Source organism: Pseudoliparis swirei, chromosome 10 (genome assembly GCF_029220125.1).
Source record: "Pseudoliparis swirei isolate HS2019 ecotype Mariana Trench chromosome 10, NWPU_hadal_v1, whole genome shotgun sequence".
NCBI classification, from domain to species: domain Eukaryota; kingdom Metazoa; phylum Chordata; class Actinopteri; order Perciformes; family Liparidae; genus Pseudoliparis; species Pseudoliparis swirei.
The window spans coordinates 3,944,504-3,965,832 of NC_079397.1; the positions used below are offsets into that span (position 1 = coordinate 3,944,504).

At 47.3% G+C, this 21,329-nt stretch overlaps 2 protein-coding genes across 2 annotated transcripts in view; both read right to left on the bottom strand.

Moving 5' to 3' along the window:
• Positions 1-2,488: 2,488 nt before the first annotated feature.
• On the bottom strand, positions 2,489-8,595 carry LOC130200511 (zinc finger protein 14-like). The gene is made up of 7 exons (XM_056424870.1): positions 7,938-8,595; positions 6,527-6,729; positions 6,150-6,251; positions 5,975-6,070; positions 5,726-5,836; positions 5,219-5,342; positions 2,489-5,132 (listed from the first exon to the last, which is right to left on the bottom strand). The coding sequence occupies exons 1-7, from the start codon at positions 7,963-7,965 to the stop codon at positions 2,575-2,577; spliced, it is 3,222 nt and encodes a 1,073-aa protein (XP_056280845.1). The 5' UTR covers positions 7,966-8,595; the 3' UTR covers positions 2,489-2,574.
• A 1,877-nt stretch (positions 8,596-10,472) lies between these two features.
• The window catches only part of LOC130200512 (ankyrin repeat and BTB/POZ domain-containing protein 3-A), a 131,624-nt gene continuing 120,767 nt past the window's right edge, over positions 10,473-21,329 (bottom strand). Inside the window, exons 9-17 of the mRNA XM_056424871.1 lie at positions 21,076-21,211; positions 19,121-19,362; positions 17,449-17,627; positions 17,231-17,336; positions 14,092-14,194; positions 13,920-14,001; positions 13,267-13,335; positions 13,077-13,190; positions 10,473-12,959 (exon numbers count right to left, since the gene is read on the bottom strand). Of these exons, the coding sequence (XP_056280846.1) occupies positions 12,726-12,959; positions 13,077-13,190; positions 13,267-13,335; positions 13,920-14,001; positions 14,092-14,194; positions 17,231-17,336; positions 17,449-17,627; positions 19,121-19,362; positions 21,076-21,211 (1,265 nt within the window). The 3' untranslated portion in view covers positions 10,473-12,725. The remainder of the gene's footprint in view (positions 12,960-13,076; positions 13,191-13,266; positions 13,336-13,919; positions 14,002-14,091; positions 14,195-17,230; positions 17,337-17,448; positions 17,628-19,120; positions 19,363-21,075; positions 21,212-21,329) is intronic.

Sequence of the window (21,329 nt, forward strand, 5' to 3'; positions counted from 1 at the left end):
CGTTGTAACGTGCACTTTGTAACGTGCACACATTGTAACGTGCACACATTGTAACGTGCACACATTGTAACGTGCACTTTGTAACGTGCACACATTGTAACGTGAACTTTGTAACGTGCACACATTGTAACATGCACGTTGTAATGTGCACACATTGTAACGTGCACACTTTGTAACGTGCACACATTGTAACGTGCACTTTGTAACGTGCACACATTGTAACGTGCACTTTGTAACGTGCACACATTGTAACGTGAACTTTGTAACGTGAACTTTGTAACGTGCACACATTGTAACGTGAACTTTGTAACGTGCACACTTTGTAATGTGCACACTTTGTAATGTGCACACATTGTAATGTGAACTTTGTAACGTGAACTTTGTAACGTGCACTTTGTAACGTGCACACTTTGTAACGTGCACACCTTCATCGGGCTGTGGTTCAGAGACGTAGGCGCAGGTGTCGGGATGTTTTTGCTTGTCGAGCTCATTCTGAGTCACAGGAATGTTCCACTGAGTCACAAAAACACAAAAACACAAAAACAAATACCCCAACAACAGCGTGTACAATAATTACAGCCTCAATATGCGGTTTCAGTAAACACGGCTAATCCTGGAGAGAGAGAGAGCGAGAGAGAGAAGGCCAGCCAGAAATCAGGACTTCTTGGTGTCAGTGTCATGGCCGTCCCATCACGCTGAAGCTAGACCTGGACCAGGGAGATACACCATGTGTGTGTTTGTGTGTGTGTGTGTGTGTGTGGGGGGGGGGGTTAGGGGGCCACTGCTCCCTGGCTCGACGCAGCCGGCTGGGGAGTCCTCTCTCTGCCCACCACCGGCACCGGGGAGGCCGTGTCTAGGAAAGAGCCCTCTGCCAGGCCTCAATTACTGGGGGAATAATCCAGGACACGCTGAAGCAATTACAGCCTCATATAAATCAATATGCTCTGGGTTAAAAAGTGATCTGCTCCCAACACTCCGGAGACGCTCTGACTCAGACGGCCTTTGATTCTCTTCTCCTTTTCTTCCTCTTCTTCTTCCTCCTCTGAGGGATGGGAGCCGTTTCCCTGGATCCGGGGCCGCCGTGCTGCGGTCACACGAACCGTCACTCAGGCTCAGTCAGCAAGTCACGTGACGCGGCCCTCAAAAGGGATAAATATTGACTCGCGGTCGCCGCGCGCGCGCAAACAAACAGTCGTTGGGAAATTGATGTTGCATAAAAAGCTGCGTAAACAAAACGCTGGTTTCCTTCAACAGATGTCTGAACTCGAGACGCGGAGGAAACGCGGTTAATTAATGTGTACGGAAGCCCGCAGAGTCAAGAGCCTCCGACACCAGCTGGGGGGGGGGGGGGCGCTTCCGACAGCTCTTCCGTCCCCACACGCAGCTTCATCGTCACTACTATACTGCCACCTCCCGGCGAAAGGAGGGTACTGACTAATACGTGAAACGCACGTTGAAGCCACTCAAAACGTTTGTGTGTGACGTCACGTCTCGTGAGTTCCACCATGCGTTGAGTTTCACACCAGAAAGCAGTTTGAAAAAAGTCAGCTTCCGGAGTTCAACAGGTGAGCGCGTGAGAGGTGATTGTGTGACGTCACAACAAGTTAGGAGGGCAGCCAATCGGAGTGGAGTGTGAATAATAGAATAACCAACAAGAGCCCTGCGTGACATCTTTAAATACTTATGTTCGTTCAACAGCCCAAACCTTGAAATAAACATCGTATACTTATATTTAAAAAAGCAGGACCAAGCTCATCTTAAAATTAAACAAAGAAATGATCAATTATTTGTTAAATTGATAATTTATAAACCTCTTCAGCACTATTTAAAAAAATTGGAGTGAAGCAAGAATACATTCAAGAAACATTTATTTCAAAAAGCCACGTCAGCAGAAATTATTCATTGGCATTTTTAATAAACCAAAACGCTTCAAGGAAGAAGAAAAAAGGAACAAATTGGTCAAAATAAAATGAAAAAGTTTGGTGACGACGAACACTCTCACTCACACTCTCTCACACACTCTCCCTCACACACACTCACTTTCTTTCTCTCTCACACACACTCTCTCTCTCACACACTCTCCCTCACACACACTCCCTCACACACACTCACTTTCTTTCTCTCTGACACACACTCACTTTCTTTCTCTCTCTCACACTCTCTCTCTCTCTCTCACACACACTACATTCTCTCTCTCACACTCTCTCACACACTCTCTCTCTCACACACTACATTCTCTCTCTCACACACTATTCTCTCTCACACACACACACACACACACTCTCTCTCTCTGACACACACACTACATTCTCTCTCTCACACACTACATTCTCTCTCTCTCTCACACTACATTCTCTCTCACACACACACACACACTCTCTCTCTCTGACACACACTACATTATCTCTCTCACACACTCTCTCTCTGACACACACTACATTCTCTCTCTCACACTCTCTCTCTCACACACTACATTCTCTCACACACACACACACACACACACACACTCTCTCTCTCTCTGACACACACTACATCATTCTCTCTCTCACACTCTCTCTCTCTCACACACACACACTATTGAAATTCGATCCTGACTTCTCCGGTGAGCGCCGGCTCCGCCTTGACGTCGTGGCCCAGCGAGTGTTCCCACAGCGACTTCTTGTGGAGGAACGCCGCGCCGCACTCCTCGCACACGCAGCCCTTGGGCTTGCCGGCGTGCGTCCGCCGGTGCTTCTTCATGTGGTACGACAGACGGAAGCCCTTGTCGCAGACGTCGCACGTGAACGGCTTCTCCCCGGTGTGGATGCGCATGTGCGACTTCAGGTAGCCCGACTGGATGAAGGCCTTGCCGCACTCCTCGCACTTGTACGGCCGCTCGCCCGTGTGGTAGCGCGTGTGCAGCCGCAGCTCGTTGGCGGTCAGGAAGGTCTTGCCGCACACGGTGCACTGGTGCGGCCGCTCGCCCGTGTGGATCAGCTCGTGCCGCTTCAGCGACGTCTCCTTCATGAAGCGCTTGCCGCAGCCGCCGCACGGGTAGCGCACGCCCACGTGCACCTGCTCCACGTGGTTGGCGAGCTGCAGCTTGGTGCGGTACGCCGCGGCGCACTGCGCGCACGCCCACGGCCGCGCCTCCGAGTGCGTGCCCATGTGCACCGTGAGCTCCGAGGCCGAGCGGTAGCGCTTGCCGCACTGCCAGCACAGGAAGGGCTTCTCGCCCGTGTGCTTCCGCCGGTGCACCGTCAGGCAGTTGGACGAGCGGAACTTCTCGGGGCAGGCGGCGCACGCGTACGGGAACTCGCCCTGGTGGATGCGCTGGTGGATGGAGAGGTAGGACAGCTGCGCGAAGGTCTTGCCGCACTGGGCGCACGGGTACGGCCCGGAGAAGGCGTGGCGCTTGTCGTAGTGCTCGCGCAGCCGGCGCAGCAGCGTGAAGGCCTCGTCGCACATGGTGCACGGCATGGGCCGGTGCATCAGCTTGTGGCGCTCGAACGCCGGCTCGCTGGCCAGGATCTTGCCGCACTCGGCGCAGTAGAGCGGGTCGTGGATCCTGCGGTGCACCTTGAGCATCGTCACGCTCTTGAACTCCGTGCCGCAGTCGGCGCAGCGCGTGGCGCCGCTCGCCTCCGGCCGGCACACGTCCTCCTGGTGCTGCTTCAGCGCCGCCGGGTACTCAAAGTGCTGCCCGCAGTCGGAGCACCACACGGGGATCATCGGCGGGTCGTCGCCGTCGCCCGCCGCCGCGTCGCCGGCGCTCGGCCCCGCCCCCTTCTTCCACGAGAAGCGGGCGACCTTCTTGTGGCAGATGGCGTAGACCTGGTGGCGCTTCAGGCCGTGCATGTGCTTGAAGCGCCTCTTGCAGTGGACGCAGTGGAACGGCCGCTCCTCCGTGTGGCTCTGCACGTGGCGGTTCAGCGTCTTGACGCTGTCGAAGGCCCGGGAGCAGACGGGGCAGACCGCGGCGGCCGTCCTCTTGGCTCTCTGCGCGGGCGCCGCCGCCGCGTCGGCGTCTCTCCTCTCCGCGTCGGCCTCCGCCAGGATCTGCTCCGCCGTCTTGCTCGGCTCCTCGCGGACGCCCTCGTGGCCGTGGATGATCTGGTGCTTCTTCAGCGTGTCCTTGTACTTGAAGCCCTTCTCGCAGCCGACGCAGACGAAGGGCCGCTCCTCCGTGTGCGAGCGCAGGTGCTTGGCGATGTCGGCGGTGCAGGGCAGCACCCGGCTGCAGATGGGGCACACCTTGCCCTCGGCGGGGCCCTCGGCGGGGCCCTCGGCCGGCGGCGGCGGCTTGGCGCGCGGCGCCTCCCTCTTCTTCGGCCTCTTCAGCTCTCGGCTCTTGCAGATCTCCTGCTGGTGTCTCTTCAGGACGTACGGGTTCTTGAACTTCTTCTCGCAGAAGCAGCAGTCGTACGGCCGCTCCTCCGAGTGCGACCGCATGTGCCGCTCCATGTCCACCCGCCGGCCAAAATACTTCCCGCACAGGGCGCAGTTCTTGTTTTCCGACCCGTCGGGAGCGTCGCCCGCCGCCTCGTCCTCCTCCTTGGCGCCGCCGTCCGCCTCGTCCTTCTCGTGGACGCGCATGCTGTGCCGGTTCATGTCGTACTGGTCCCTGAAGCGCTTGTCGCAGTCGGCGCACTTGTACTTGAACTCGCGGTTGGAGGAGTGCGTCTCCTGGTGGCGCCGCATGGCCGCCGCCCGCAGGAACATCTTGTTGCACACGGGACACGTCTTATCGCCAGAGTATTTCTTCCTCTGCCTCTTCGCCGACGCCGCGTCCGTTTCCTCCGCGGCGTTCCTCTTCGGCTGGAGCTTTTTGCTCCGCTTCAGCGGCTGAAACGCCGCCGGCGTCAGGGCGTCGCCCGTCTCCGCGGCCGCTTCCTCCTCGTTCAGTTCGTTCTCCTCCTCCTCCTCCTCCTCCTCCTCCTCCTCGTCGTCGTAGTCGGGCTCCACCAAACCCGGCGGCTGTTGGATCTGTATGTAGTCCAGCAGCGTCACGGTCTCGCCCTCCACCTGCACCGTCACGCAGCCCTGGAGCTGCTCCGGCTGCTCCGCGTCGATCACGACCTTCTCCAGCTGCGGGAGGGACAGCGAGGAGAGGATGCAGTTCCCGAAGGAGGAAGGAATGGTCTGAGTCTCATCTGCGGCGGGGGGGGGGGAGAGAACGCCGTTAGCGTCGCACGCTGCATGTCCCCACACACACACACACACACACACACACACACACCGGGTAGGTCCATGTGTCCGAGCGCGGTGTGGTGCAGCAGCACGGTCCTCAGGTGCTGCGGGTCGGGAACAGAGTGGACGCACTCCTCCAGGGCGGACGGGACGGCGCCGAGCATGGACGCCGTCTGGGGAAAGGAACGCGGCGAGGGGAAAAAAGCAAATAAAGAGAGGCAAACAGTCAACATCCAGTATGTCAGTATGCTTAGTTAACGAGGTTGAGAGTCCAGGAATAAAAGAACTATGTTGATAAGAGACTCTGAACTTTAGTCAAGTCAAATAAATATTGAGTCTGGAACAGGAGAGACGTTAATATTCATGGATTTGGGGGGAAAACAGGAAGTATAGGAGTCAATGAGTTTGGGCTACAACCCCAATAAAAGCTGAATTAGCCATTAGCACAAATAACTAGCCTTGAATTAGTTTGATAATGAACTTTAAAACTATGTTTTTTCTTAGGCCGGTTCTGGAGTTATAAGAATATATTTTCCTCTGATTTCTGCTCCAGTACCTGCTGGATGTCCGGGACGGGAAGAAGCTTCTCCAGCCTGGAGAGGAAGTCCAGCATGAGCACCTGCAGCGCGCCGTCGTACTCAGGCCCAAAGTCCACGGGAAAAACATCCTGGGAGGACATAATCACACTCTAATGCTCAAGTACGGCATATCATATTATTATTATTATAATATACACTCTGCCAGGGAAGAAATATGAAATGTGAAGAAATCCAGCTCGAGTTTAAAATAACACGTAAATACAAACCTGGAAAAACTTCTCCTTCTCGTCGGCGTCTTTCAACAGGAGCTCGATTTGATCCACAAAGTGGGACTCGGGGAACTCGACCTCTGCGAAACACGGCTGCAACACAGACGCAGTTTAAAGGAGGAGAGGGCGACAGTCTGGTGGGAACACACCTGCAGGAGGAGGAGGTTCTCACCTGCGCCGCCCAGGTGGACACGAGGGCCCTGATCCGCTCCAGGTGCAGCTCGATGGTCTCCGTGTCTCGGATCTGCTCGGCCCGACACAGCTCCAGAACCACCTGCAACGAAAAAGGTGTCCCCCCCCCCTCGGGGGTGAATACGAGCGACGGTGCCTGGAAATGTCACGCACCGACGGCAGACTCTGGAGATCCGGCTCTGGAAACATGACATCTTTAACGATGCCTTCAGGGAGACGTGTACAAATAAATATTGAACCTTTTACCGCCTGTCAGGCGATAAATCATCTTTCCATCGTCATTTTTAGGCTTTTCGTCAAACGAGTGTGCTAGAACGCAGACGGCAACGCTCTGCGATAAACATCCTCCGGCCTCACCCGCGCCCTGAGTCCCAACAGGAGCTGAGCCTTCTGGTCCGCGTTCAGAAGCTCGGGTACAATTTCCGACACCGTGCTGACGAACTCCTCCACCGTGCCGTAGTCCTGCACGCTGCCCCGCTGGACCACCTGCCACATGGCCGCCGACACCAGGCGCAGGGGAGGGATGAAGAGGCGAAGAGACGGCAGCAGGAGGAGGGAGTCTGGAGGAACATGGCGCAATGTCACAAATACATCCGATGCATCCACTCACGACAATCAGGCATTTTACGTGAAGTAGTTTGAATGAGCACATTAATGTTGTTATATTTATAAAGAATAATGTTAAGTGTGTGAAGAGTTTTTAAGTGCCTCGTGGTCTTGTGTGTGAAGTCTGAGGTAAACAGAAGCTGGTTTCTGCAAATAAATTAAATATTTCTTTATCATTAGGGTCCACAGCTAAATTATGAATGGCAGCGTAATTATACTTTGCCTACAACCACAACAACCAACCAGTGGTAACATTACTATGCTAGAAACTACATCCGAATAGTTTATTTATATTTTGCGAAGTATGTTGCAACATACAAAGAATTTGTTGATGTAGAAGGTGCATAACGATTAATAAATAATAAAACATTTTTTAAAATGATATCAGTACTTTAAAACAAATATAAATATTAGGAAAAAAAAGTGCCATGGGTATTTTCATTGAGGAAATAATTCAATAATTATAATTATAATAATTCAAATAAACACATTTAACTCGGAATTTCCACAATTTAAATGCCAATATAAGCTGTAATAATAAGTTTTAAAATGAACTATTCCTAACATTACAGTGGACCTCGGGGGGTCCCGTGGAGTATGACGAAGCCTTGGTTGCCTTCACGGACTGGCCACTGTGTCGTAATTACGACACACGGATCATGACCGCCACAACAAAGTCGTAGACACGGCTGAGGAAGTCGTGACTAACTGTTCTGTACAAGTTACTGAAATGATTCGGGTGGTCTACAATTAAAACAAAGTGACATTACTTTTATTTTTAACGGCTATATATCTAAACGACTCGTTTGTAGCCACTTGTTATCGCTGTAGTTTTAGTGGAAGCTCGCGAAGGCGGCATCTATCAACCGCTGCTAGTTTACAGCTGGTAACTAATACTAACCGCCGCCAACAGTTAATTAGTTAACCTGTTTCGTTAAAGCATTTTACTCGTGATAAAATGTCAGTTTGGATTATCTAACCAACTGCCGCGAAGCAACCTCCCGGGTAACTGTCGGCTCGCGAGCGGCGCTTGTAACGCAGCACAAAAGCCACCGCCATCTCAGAGCGGGGTACGCCATGTTCAGAATCGGGCGCACACAATCCCAAAGTGCGGCCTATAACTCGCGGTAGGGCGCGTGCGTTTACAGCACCGGGGGCTTACCGTTTTCCGCGCGGTACAGGCTCTCCATTTCTACGTCGCTAAATGTCCAATACGGTGAGCAAATTATCGCGGGGGGGTCGTTGGGAGTCGACGTCCGCACAACCCTGCGGTGCAAGTTGGCGGAGAAGAAGGAGAAGGAGGAGAAGGGCGGCTCGATGTTTTGCTTTGGAGTGCGCAGGCGTAGTGGGTAACTTACGTCCCACGGGTTTCATTCAGCAGCCGCGGTTTATTATTATGTATATTTGTATTATCTGCTAACATACGAGTCGCTAATACATTCGTAATGGAAACTTTATGTCACCGTGGACTAAATTAAGCAACTTTACGGTTGCCTGCGAAAGAAACGGTCGTTTTCTTCTTCGTGTTCGGGCTTTCACGGAGAGGCTTTGGTCGTCACTGCCCCCTAGAGGCCATTTGAGGAAATGAGCCCAAACATGTATTTGTTAAAACAAGCATCTTCTGGAGCAGAAATACAACTACATCTTCCTGTTTTCAGAGCGGTTCAATAAGTAATTTTACTCATTGATCACCGTGACACATTATTATTAGTATGTATTCAGTCATTTTCGGACAAAATTCTGGCAATGAGGATTACATCATTCAATCAGGGGGAAATTAACCTAATGGAACTGCTGATTACTGTCGGCTGTGATGGAGCACAAATGGAGTAGATGAATATATTATATAAAAGGGCTGCAACCAACAATTATTTGCATTAAAATGTATTCAAAAACAGCGAATATTCAGAATTGTGATGCTAATTTCTTGTATTAGTTGACAATGTGCTCACCAGGAAACTAGACTAGATCTACCTCAGCAACTCGATGTGTGGTGTTATATAATAATCTCATGTCGTTAAAGCCTGTGTTAACACTCCCAATAAGGTTCAAAACAATCCACAATCTTTATTTAATACATATGATGGGAGCAATAAGATGACCTCCTCCGGTTCCTTCTCAAATCCCTCAACAGAGCAAAACACAGAAGCAGTGCAACAGCGCCCCCCTGCGGCCGGCCGGCGAACAGCATGTATGCTCATCCTCTTCATACGACGCTCCAAATGTCACAACACCTGTTGTGACCTCCATTTACACCCTGTTGCGTTCAATTGCCTCCAAAAAAAATCGAGACGTATTCATCTATTGTGGTGTAAAGATTTTTTTTAAAAATATATCTTAATGAGACAGAAAAAAGAAGAAAAAAATCTCTACACCCCAACATTTTTTTTTAGTCTCATCCAAATTGTCCTCCTGACTTAGTCATGACCTTGTATTTCTTCCTCAATGGCAGCAGACAGTCCTCTGGCTCCGTGAGTCATTAGCTCTGCAAAAAGCAAAAGGATCGATCCGACATCTGGGCCGTGGCCAGATGTGTCACGTCTTCATCTGCGGCGTCCTCGTAGAAGAGTTATACAACTGATTTGTTTGTCACATCTGCAACCAACACAACAAGAAAAAAGACCTCCGTACTCTTTTCAAACCGGTCGTTTTATTAGCTGTCCACAAAGCATGTCAACAGAGGGTGTAGCACTCCTCTTGTGTTGTACTCCACCAAATCCCTGCTCCTCACACCATGTATCATTTATATTTCATATATATATATATATATTGTACAATATACATGTTCTCATCGAAGGAAAAATAATAGCAAAAGTCCCCTCCCCCCTCCCCTTATATAGATATTAAATCTAGTGAATATCCCATGCATGTCTCCACTGCGTCTCGGAGAAATGATTTTTTATTACCAGGAACAGACGGACACATCCGGGGAGCGTTGTTGGACGAAGCATTCTCAACGACATTAAACAAGAAGAGCCATGCAAACCCACTTTTACTCTGTTGAGACTAATAAAATAAGACTTTTGGCTTTTCTCTCTTATTCTAAAGTCATATTCAGCTTCGGTTTCGGTCACAATGAGGACCGGGAGCTTGAAATATTAACGTGTGAGTTAACGCTGGCACCAGGAGGAGTGCTTGACATCATTATGAAACCTTTTGCATCTCTTTAAAGTTACATTTCACCAATAAAATATCACGATTCATTAGAAATGTGGGTGTGTGTGGCGGTTTCAATACAAAGCTCAGTATGATTGAGTTCATCTAAAAAATTATAAACAGCCTATGAGTTAAGACGTATTCTTTTAAAATAAAATATCGATGTCACAAAAATCTGAACAAAATGAGTATATTCCTGCTTTTCTATGTAATTTTTTCGTGTCTTTCAATTCACATTTATCCTGTAGCTCCATATCCTGTGGCATATTATTCATTGTTATACAGTCTTGTGGAAATATTGCTTGATTTAAAAACTTTAAAGCATCTTTCTTTTAATAAATATATATAGTTATATAATTATATATATATATATATTTATATATAAGTATTTATATATATATATAAATACATATATACATATATATTTATATATATATATAAAATAAATATACATTTTTATATATATTTATATATATTTATATATCAATCACATTTTCCCCCTTTTGTAAAACAAAAGAGCTGTGGAATGAAAAATAAAATATATAAGCATGTATAGGTAAGAAAATAAAGTCGTATAGGATAATATTTCATTTTCTGTAGCTACTCACAGAACCTAAAACCAACTCTTTTCTGTATATTTCTGTTAAAACGTTGTTTTTATGGACCAAAACCAAAAAGTTTATTTAATTTTGAGTGCTACAATATTTTGAAGAAATATCTCTTTATCTGGAGGAAACAAACATCACAAAGAGGACGCTTCAGGGATCGCGAGGGAAGCGTTTAGGTTTTTGGTTTTCTTGCTGGACTGCAGATATAGCACATTATGTAAATATTAAACCTTCGTAGCATTAATACATTCATATAATGTACTGCTGCCTCGAGGAGTTCCTCCTTTTTGTAGCATCGTCTAATGGCGAGGGGGCGGAGCTGAGACGAGAGGTTGAATTTCAGAATCAGATTATTAGAGACGCAAACAACACATCTTTTTACTAAAGATGTACCGCAACCATTCACACATTCATAATTAATATAAACACCAGAATGTGACAAACAATATTTATTAAAATAGGCCGAATACTAATGAACCCTGGTGGTGAAACTTGGAAAGGTCGCATATTGTTTTAAGGACGTTTTAGTCAATTATAAATTATTAATTAGTATAATGATGTGACTTAGCAAAGTATGAAAAGCTTTTTCATCGTCCTGTTTTCCCTTTTCAAATACATATGCTATAACGGGGCTATTCGTTTACGTTGTGGCCAACCCGTTTGAACTATTTAAACTTTATGCTCAGAAAACTACAACTCCCATGAGCCACTGGGTTCGGTTAAGCAAATCCCAACGTCAGCAAATACTTCGAGAACAAATCTTGACGCCGCGGACACGAATTCATCCAAAATGTATCCAGAATATAAGAAGTGACGACTTGAAGCTGCAGATTGTGTTTTTAATGTAAAGCTTATTAAAACACCACGATCGGATGTTTTCTTGCCGCATTTCGTCGACCCGTAAGCTTATTTGTACCTTTCTAAAAATAGGAAATAACAGTTCTTAATCTTTTGTTCTGACGTTTCAAAGTTTCAGTTGAATTAAAGAAAAAAACGCTAAATTATTGAACTCCCATGATGCGAGTCACAGTTCTAGGTGGAGATCATTTTACAGCCGGGTGCCACGAAGTCACTAAACCTAAATATGAACGTTGTGATGTTGCGTCACCTTTTTATGCTTAAATTTAAAATATGCATTCCAAAGGTCGGGACTGTGCGAGTCACATGATGTTGTTGCGTCTCTAATAAGCCGACAGCGAGTGGGAATTTAACAGAAACTTCAGCCGCGTCGAGGCCTTTTAAAATGCTCCTGATCGTGTGGATCGCATCACTAATTAAAGGGCGCGCCCTCTGATTGGACGAGAACAATTCGGCACAGAAAGCCAAAACGGAGGATTTCAAACATGCAACTTTTTTTTGCATTAAAGCGGACACAAAAAAACCCAGCAGGAAACAAACTAGTCCAGGGGGGAGTCCGATGAGAGCGCTGGAGAATACTCGACATCAGGTTACAAAAAAAAATAACAAATACGAGCAGCACGACGACGACGACTTTGGGGACGTATTTACACTTTAGCTCTAAAAGTCTTGAAAGATAAATCGGAATCCGTCTCTGAATCCCGCTCGGTCCGTTTTGCAGTGGATGGAAAGTTAATAAGCAGCGTTGTTCTCTTCCTTCTTCTTTTTCGTGAAAGCGGTCCGTGAGGTGAGTTCTGCCCGGCAACTCAAAAACAAAAAAAAACAAGTTGGACATCCGTGTTTTTTTTCCGCCGTGCACGGCGGCGTAGATGTCACTGAGCGGGCCGCCGCCGCGAGCCGGGTGGAAGTGCCTGTGATCGCACAGTAGATGTAACACAGTGAGACGTATCCAACGGAGAGGAGGCGGAGCCTAGGTCCGTCTGCTGGCGTTGCTACTAGCCACTTGTATAAGAACGATTACATGTTGGCACGTGACGCACTTTTAATACCACCGCCGTGAAGTCTGGAGACCTAAAAGTCTCACAAAGCTGAATTTATTGAGTCCTACTCTACCTTTTTAATGTATTCCATGCACGTGTCCTTTATGAAATACAATGAGTTGTTATGATCACCGTCGGGTCTGAGCGATACTGCTGAGTCGAGTTCGTTTTGACTGTCGGGGTGTGAGGTCATCAGTCCTGTCATGCCAACGTTCACCACCAGGGGGCAGAATTAAAGGGAATCCCTGACGTAGACACGCCCCTCTTCAGCAGCCGATGGGGGCGGGGTCACACCACCGAGCCCTTGGAGCTGGAGAGGTGGATGGAGTGGATGCGCGTGGCCAGGGTCTTCTCCAGGTCCAGGAGGATGTCGGAGCAGATGCCGGGGCTGGAGGCGGGGCTCTCGGCGGGCGGGGGGGGCTCGTACAGCAGCAGCTTGAAGCCCTCGAGTTCGATCAGCAGCACCATGTTCTTCAGGAAGTAGCCCTCGATGAAGGTCGTGAGCTCAGCGGCGCCGAGGAACTGCACGGTGGAGACAAGAGGTATTGCACGTGAATGTGTAGAAACGTGAGGCCACGGCGAAGCGTCGCGAGAGGCGTGCCGGTCTGCGCTGGTGTCGGTGGCGTCGCCGCGCCTCACCTTGGCGTGCTTGTAGAGGTCCACGCAGGTTTCCGTGGTGATGTTCTTGGAGCAGATGATCTCACAGTGTCTCTGAAGGGCCTCGAGCTGGAAGAACTTGGCTGCAGACAGAAGCTGCAGGGAAGAGCACCGCCACACGGAATGAGGCCCGGGACCCGGGGGGGGGGGGGGGGGGGTAAGTCTCTCTTACCTCCATGACCTCGGTGTTGCGTATGTGCAGAGACTCGGTGCCGCCGCAGTACAAATACTGCATCACCAGCTGGAACAGACAAACAGCGTCACATCGGAAAGAGACCTATTGTGTCTGTTTGTGTCTGTTTGTGTCTTTATGTGTCTTAATATGTCTTTTTGTGTCTTTTTGTGACTTAATGTGTCTTTTTGTTTCTTTATGTGTCTTTTTGTGACTTTATGTGTCTTAATGTGTCTTTTTGTGACTTAATGTGTCTTTTTGTGTCTTTTTGTTTCTTTATGTGTCTTTTTGTGACTTAATGTGTCTTTTTGTGTCTTTTTGTTTCTTTATGTCTTTTTGTGTCTTAATGTGTCTTTTTGTGTCTTTTTGTGACTTTATGTGTCTTTTTGTGACTTTATGTGTCTTAATGTGTCTTTTTGTATCCTTTTGTGATTTTGTGTCTTTTTGTGACTTTGTGTCTTAATGTGTCTTTTTGTGTCTTTTTGTTTCTTTATGTGTCTTGTTGTGACTTAATGTGTCTTTTTGTGTCTTTTTGTGACTTTATGTGTCTTAATGTGTCTTTTTGTGTCTTTTTGTGACTATGTGTCTTAATGTGTCTTTTTGTGTCTTTTTGTGACTTTATGTGTCTTTTTGTGTGACGAGGAAATCCTCACATGGAAAATGTTGTACTTGACGTGGCTGATCTCGATGCAGGTGTTTTCTGCTGCCGGTCGGTTCTGGAGAAGAGACTTGAACCTGGAGGACACGACGGGGAACGTGGCGTTTATTAACGTTGTAGAAGAAGAAGAAGACGAAGAAGAAGAAGACGAAGAAGAAGTTGTTCACCTGGCTGAAGCTGTGAACAGCAACACTTTGTGTGCATAAAACGGTTTCCCCTCCACCAGGAAGGTGACGTCCGACATGTCCTTGTTGTTCAGGAAGTGAGGGTCTGAGGAGGAAACACCCAGATGAGTCCTCTACGCTTCAGAGGCAGCAAACAACGAAAGACTAAAGGTTCAGACAGTGAGCAGTGTGACACTGCTGCTGGTCCACCACTAGGTGGCGCTGCAAGCACAGCCGCCTCCTATATATATATATATATATATTTATATATATGTATATTAGGGCTGGGCAACGATTAAAATTTTTAATCGCGATTAATCGCATGATTTCCCTGATTAATCGCGATTAATCGCATTTGTATACGCAAAATCCATAATTAATTCAAAAGTAGTGTATAGCGCACTTCTATTTTAAATGTTCTGCCATATGAATAAAAACTCCATAACATTTGTTGTCCCTGTTAGAGTGAGACACCAGAAAACACTTTCAGTGCAGTTTGTCAATTCATAGAACTTGACACTTATTTTAAATGTTCTGCCATATGAACTAAACTAAAATGAACTATACATGCCTAAAAGGTGCCTAATATTTCTAGACTGAAATAATATCGGCATTCTAATTATTATAACTTTTTTTAGTTGCCTATTCTGTGGAGCCCCCTCAGGACGTGGTGCCCTCCGCACAGCGCGTAGTGCGCTATGGGAGCGGCTGGTCGTAGTTTACAGCCCACAAACAACAATGAACTAGTGGAGGCGGCGAGGTGCTCCGTGTTGCCAGGTTGGAAATGGTGAAGTATCGTACCAAAGGCTCTAAATGGTTGTATTTGGAGGATAATTATCGTGTATCTGGCAACCCTGAGATCGGTCGACCAATGACTGTTCTCTATTCTGTCAGCTCACGCAAGAAGGTGGAACGTAAGGGAGATACCATTTCCAAAACTTGTAAGGGGTAAATACTAGTTTATGAAAACCCAGAGAAACACAAATATCCGACGAAGCAAAATCCGACGTTTTTGGAATCCCTGCCGGACGCATTGTTTAGGTCTCAGAAGCAGGACATGTCCGGGGAAAGAGGACGTCTGGTCCCCCTCACTAACCGGCCTGCAGTAGCTCTCCACTTCGCTGTGGCGTTGGTTCGCTTCTCTTGGTTCATCTCCTCCCTGCAGCTCGTCTGCCGAAGCCTCGCTCCACTGTGTTGGTTGTATGATTCGCTGCATCAACGGTGTGTTTAGCATTTAAATGATATTTAAGGCTGGAAGTACTCCGGTGATAAGACCGGATAAGTTCCGCAGCAATCAGTAGCAGACTTTTACCAAATAAAAGCCTGTGAGCAACACACTTTTACAATAATAAAATAAATAATAAAACCTGCGTTAACGCGCGATAAAATAATTGTCGGCGTTAATTAATTGATGCGTTAACGCAAGATTAACGCGTTAACGTGCCCACCCCTAATGTATATATATAAGGGCTGTGAAACGATTAAAATTTTTAATCGGGTTAATCACAGGTTTTTGTGGATTAATCATGATTAATCACATATTACCGATATTCTCGGTATATTTTGTGAGAACATAGAGATTTATGACAAAAGACGGATATATACATTTATACATTCTTCTATACAATGGTGCTGCAACTCAGCAGTTATTTAGCAGTTTTCTTCCATATGGAACATTAATACATCTTCATCCTAAACAGAATGTTTAACCCTCCTGTTACCTTTCGGGTCAATTTGACCCCATTCAATGTTTAATGTCAGTGTTCTTTGGGGTCAATTTGACCCCAGGCTGTTTTTCACTGTGTCAAACATATACGAAATATCAACTTTTTTATTTATTTAAAGGGCTATTTAGGTAGTCAACAAACAAACATAAAGTACCTCACACTTAAACTTGGGAAGCAATATTAATTCTAATAATTTTCTGGATGTTTTAATTGCTGGGGTTAAATTGACCCCGAGGGTAAAATATGTTAGTAAATGTAAAGGTAACAGGAGGGTTAAACAGAACATGTTTCTCTTGTTTGTCAACCATTAACTCCACCATGATACAATCTAAAGGCCTCTAGTCTTCCTCTAGCAGCTGCTGAGGCAAACTGACTGTGTGGGTTTTCTTCATGAACTGGGCCGTGATGAAAGGGACGGCGGGGACACCGCTGCAAAGCTGAAACCTCACCGGCCCGGACAGGTGGACAGATTGACAAGTGACTTTTTTGCTCGGTCGATGCGCGCACGGAGCTCTGTGGCGCGTGAGACGGAGATCGATAAGTGTTAACGCAACGCGAAGAGACAGAAATGACATGCTGCTGTGGAGATACGATCAACAACAGACGTTTAGTTTAATAAAAGAACAAAGACGTGCTCTAGAGAACATGTCAGGGGGCGGGCCAATCTTTTTAATGTCATGCGATCTACCGACACTACGCGCGATCGACTGGCAGGTCGCGATCGACGTGTTGAGACCCTGATCTACAGGAAGTAAAAGTCGTAACAAGGTTTCCGGAGGTGAACCTGCGGAAGGATCATTACCGATGAACAGACCGTCTGCATGAGAGCGGACAGAGTTCAGATTGAAGTGGTGTATTGGAAGCTCATTTTGCAAGTGACTTTTTTTTCGTCCCGACGACCAACAACAGACGGATTGGAAGCTCATTCTGCGCATGCGTTAAATGCGTTAAAAAAAATAACTAGTTAAACCTGTAATTGAATTAACTTGAGTTAACGCGTTATTTTTCACAGCACTAATATATATATACATATATATATATATACATGTAAGTTATATATATATATTTGTAAAATATATATATAATTGTGTATATATATATATGACAATTATATATATATATACACATATATACATACATTACAAACTATAACAATCTCATTAAAACGTTAAAATTGCTCAAAAATAAACTTCCCAAACTAAAAACCTTGTCTCGTCTTCAGCTCACTTTGATGAACACGTAACCTCTGACCTCAACAAAGATGGAGGCACATTTCATCTGAACCCAGAGTCTCTCGTCTCTTCAGCTCAAACCTGCCGTCCATCATACGAGGTGTGGAGCGCTCTCTCTCTCTCTTTCTCTCTCTCTCTCTTTCTCTCTCTCTCTCTCTCTCTCTTTCTCTCTCTCTCTCTCACCTAAGCGCGAAGTCTGCTTCCTCTTGATCTCCGTCAGCTTGGGGATGGGGAAGGGTCCGTAGCACTGGGTGAAGATGACGGACAGCTGCTGGCTGATCACCTCGTTCTGACAAAAACATACAACAAAAAAACAGATTATAGAGTTTATTATAGCTAAAAAAATACGCTAAAATAGTTTTGGAGTGCAACTCAAATTGAAACGTGAGCGTTAAAGTGACCTTGCTGGAGCGCAGGATCTGGAACATGAGCGGCAGGCCGTGCGTGATGAGCTCCTCCGTGTACTCCTCCTCCTGGATGCAGCTGAAGTCCTTGAGCAGACCCTGGATCAGCGGCCGGCGGTGCTGCACGAAGCAGGTGCGCAGGGACTCGAGCCAGGTGTGCAGCGTCCAGGGAACGCCTGGGAACAACATGGCGGCCACAGTGAATACACACCGAGGGGCGGAGGGGGCGACAGGGCCGACCATGCTTCCATCAGCGGAGGGGGGGGGCGTTATGAAGACGGCACGAGGACACGATTAAAGAATGTAGATGGAGGAAACGCTGTGTGTGAGAGGAGCGTCGATGATGTCATGGTGGTGGAGGCGTGGCCTAGCGGCAGCTTCTGAGTGAAGTAGAATGGTGAATACGTGTTTCTGAGGGATTACAACTTCTTAAATGTTGTTTGAATTGTTCGGGGTCAACCTATTTCAAGACGCCCCCCCCCCCCCCCTGTGATGGCCATTTTTCTCCAATTCTTTTTGATTGGAAAGTTCCTCCTTGACCTTCAGGAACCGGAGGTCACGAAACAATCTCATTCACAAATAGCATTTAGAGCGGCCAGAAGACCGTTAGCGGCGACACACACACACAGATGGGCCTCCATCATACTTCAGTGGAGACACTGACCGACACACACACACACACACAGAAACACAGAGTGTGACAGCTGAAGGAAGCCTCGTGGTGCTCCGGATCGTCTCCTGAAGGTCTCGGTCTCAGACAAAGAGGATTTTCATTATACTGTCAAACTTGTTGCTGTAGAAACATCATTTCTGAGACTGCTCGTCGAAAACAAAGGAACATTCTTCCCCTCCGCGGAGAAACGTCTCGCGGTCCGCAAATACACAGCACGAAGAAAGAAGAGGGGTCTTTATTTGTTTTCGGTGGGTTTTTGGGGAATGTGGATCTTTCTGTCACGTCTCAGTGGTTTGCATGCTCTCATTTCTTTAAGTGTGACATGCGGTGGTCTTGGTCCTGGTCTAGGTCTTGGTCCTGGTCTAGGTCTTGGTCCTGGTCTTGGACTTTTGTCTCGGTTTAGGAGGTCTTGACTACATCACCGGCTTTATAAATGACCATACAGTGGCATTTACATCATGTAAATTCCTGTTTATTCCGGTTTCATTGGCGGCCTGTTTCCCTGTTCCTGGTCTTCCAGCTATGCTAAGCTAAGCTAAGCTAATCGGCTGCTCATTCATATTTACTGTACAAGCACGACGAGAGTGGTCTCAATCTTCTAAGCTCAATATTTCTCAGCTTGGAATTTAACATCGATCATTTAAAAACCACTAAGTAAGCTCCTCTGGCTGAGGGCGCCGAGGTCCGACCACATTAAGGTCCGGACCGGCTATAAAATCCACTTGTGGTGAGATTGTTATGGTCAGCTGACATAAATTAGTCTCGTAATCCCGATTAAAAGCCACGTTCGTCCAAATAAAACTAGCGCAAGACCTATTATCGCCTGGGATGTCTTTTAAAAGTTCCACTTCCTGTTGCATGGTTGGATGAGTGGCTGTGATTGGCTGAGAGCGTTACACAGGACAGCACAGGACATGAGCACATCTCCAGGACAGCTGGAAGCGCCAGAGAGCGATGCGTGTGTGTGCCAGTGAAGCATGTATTAGTAAATCTGACCTAAGCTGCGGATGTCTATGGTGATGTCCACATGGCCGTGCTCTGCGCTATGGTACATGGCCTCTCTCAGGGCCCTCAGTTTGGCCTTTCCTGTTCGCAGCGTCCCCCCGCCACCGCCGCCGTTGGCCTGCGGCGCCGACCTCTTCTCCCCGGGATCCGTGCTCTCGGCCAGGATTTCCTCCAGGGACAGCACGTCGCCCTTTTCCTGCTCCGACTGGGACAGGAGCTTCCGAAACACGTTCCTGGAAGGCGAGGGGGAGGGAATAAAAAAATCCAGACAGAGACAGATACACATGTTGACCAATGGGCTTCTAGGACTTTAAACTAAATTACCACATTTCTTTTTTTATCTCGGTGTAAACATATGAGAAAATGTCGTATTTAAACTAACAATGATAATACCAAATTATAGAGTTTATAACCTTAAATGACTCAAATGAATGAGAGATAATAGTTTAGGTTAAAAGAATAAACATTTACGTCTTTTGGGTTAAGATGCGTTCACTTGCGGCGCGGAAAAAAAGAGAGCGTATGTCGGCTTATATTTTGAGCGTCATTCTTTTAAAAGCATATTCATCATTTAAAACTCAACGTAAATAAACATGTGAATATAACAAATTTCCTTACATTTTCCGAAACTTTGGGGATTTTTTTCCCTCCTGGACTTTTCCAGGCCTGGAAATAACCATTTTAAAATTCCATGACTTTTAAAGGTTTTCCATGACCGTATAAACCCTGAGAGTTTAGACACATAAGACACATTGACGGATTGTTTTTATGGTCGGGGCCTGAGGTCCCAGACTGGAAAATGCTTCTAATTTAAACTCAACGGGAACTGTGTTGAATTCACATTGAGCCCTTAAGGTCTCGAGCCCAAAATATCCTAATGTAGTCCTCTGAAAAAGAACAGAGGGTAAAAGAAAAGAGAATAACGTGAACATTTGACTGTAGCGTATACAGCGAGATCACAGCCCGATGATGCAGCGCCGCTGCCATCTGCTCTGGGGAGGAGGGGCCCGTTGAGAGGCCGAGTTCTGCACGATGTCATATCCTGTTCGGGAGGTCGTTTGATCGCGGATGACGAGTCGGTGGGAGGTTCACGGCCATCGCTTTGAAGTCGTTTTGCTAGAACATTGTTTCATCTCCCACAAGATCAATAGTGAGATGTGGGCGATAAGTCCTGACTCACAGTCACATTTCAGCTCGTCACATCAGTCCAGTTTCTTTGCACCCTATTTATTTCAGGACCTGGCTTTTTGTACAAGAGCTTCCCCAAAAACTGTCGCCAAATAGTGCAGCTTCTGAAATAGCAGTGCGTACTGTCGCTTTAAAGGTGCCAGCCTAAATTGGGCATTCTGGAACCCAGATATTCCGTTACCCGTAACTTGGGTATTCTGGAACCCAGATATTACGTAACCCGTAACTTGGGTATTCTGGAACCCAGATATTCCGTAACCCGTAACTTGGGGATTCCTGAACCCAAATATTCCGGAACCCTTTGTTTAAAAAATGTGTCATCTCCGATTCTTCTGTTTCTTCTTGCCTTATAAACAAACTTGACGTTTTGTGAGGACTTTTTACACCCCACATTCTCACAACCAATCAGAATGCAGTTAGGACCGGCTCGCTGCAGCGCCGGGCCGTGATTGATTGTCTTAATAATGCTGCATTGTGCTGTTGGCTTCCCTCTCCACTTCCCGACAGCTCTCTGTGCTCTGAATGTTAACGGGCTCTTATCTTCCTCAGCTGCTCGGAAATGAAGTCAAACTGGAGCCGTAAGTGCCGCTGAATAGACGGCAGCCGCTTATCGCAGCCCGCTGCCTGACAGGCTGCTCATGCGCTGCAGGACATCGTGAGAGACCAGGGCCCGGTGTGCAAATGGATCAATACCTTGGTAATGGATACTGCTGACTGGCACCTGTGAGTGTGTGAGTGTGTGTGATTGCCTGTATCACCTGTGGCCGTGTGCCGCTGCCAGGCTGAACGAGTTCATGTCTCCCAGCGGCGCCGAGGAGATGCCGTTCCGACACATGGTCCCAATCATGGGGTCGGCCCCCCGCTCCAGAAGCAGGCTCACCAGCTCAAAGTTACCTAACCGGGCGACACGAGGACACAAAGGGTGAACGCACCAAACTACAGCCGTCGCTTCGTGCTTTGCAACCGTCCATGTTGACTAGTGGTGGAATGGGATTAAATAAATGAAAGTATT

What these genes read in the sequence shown, in the direction of transcription:
- LOC130200511 (XM_056424870.1), bottom strand. Translation starts at nt 7,965, where the DNA reads ATGGAGAGCCTGTACCGCGCGGAAAACG. An exon ending in CCTGTACCGCGCGGAAAACG is followed by an intron (nt 6,730 to 7,937) that starts GTAAGCCCCCGG and finishes ATGTTCCTCCAG; the next exon opens with ACTCCCTCCTCCTGCTGCCG. An exon ending in CGGACACATGGACCTACCCG is followed by an intron (nt 5,133 to 5,218) that starts GTGTGTGTGTGT and finishes CCCCCGCCGCAG; the next exon opens with ATGAGACTCAGACCATTCCT.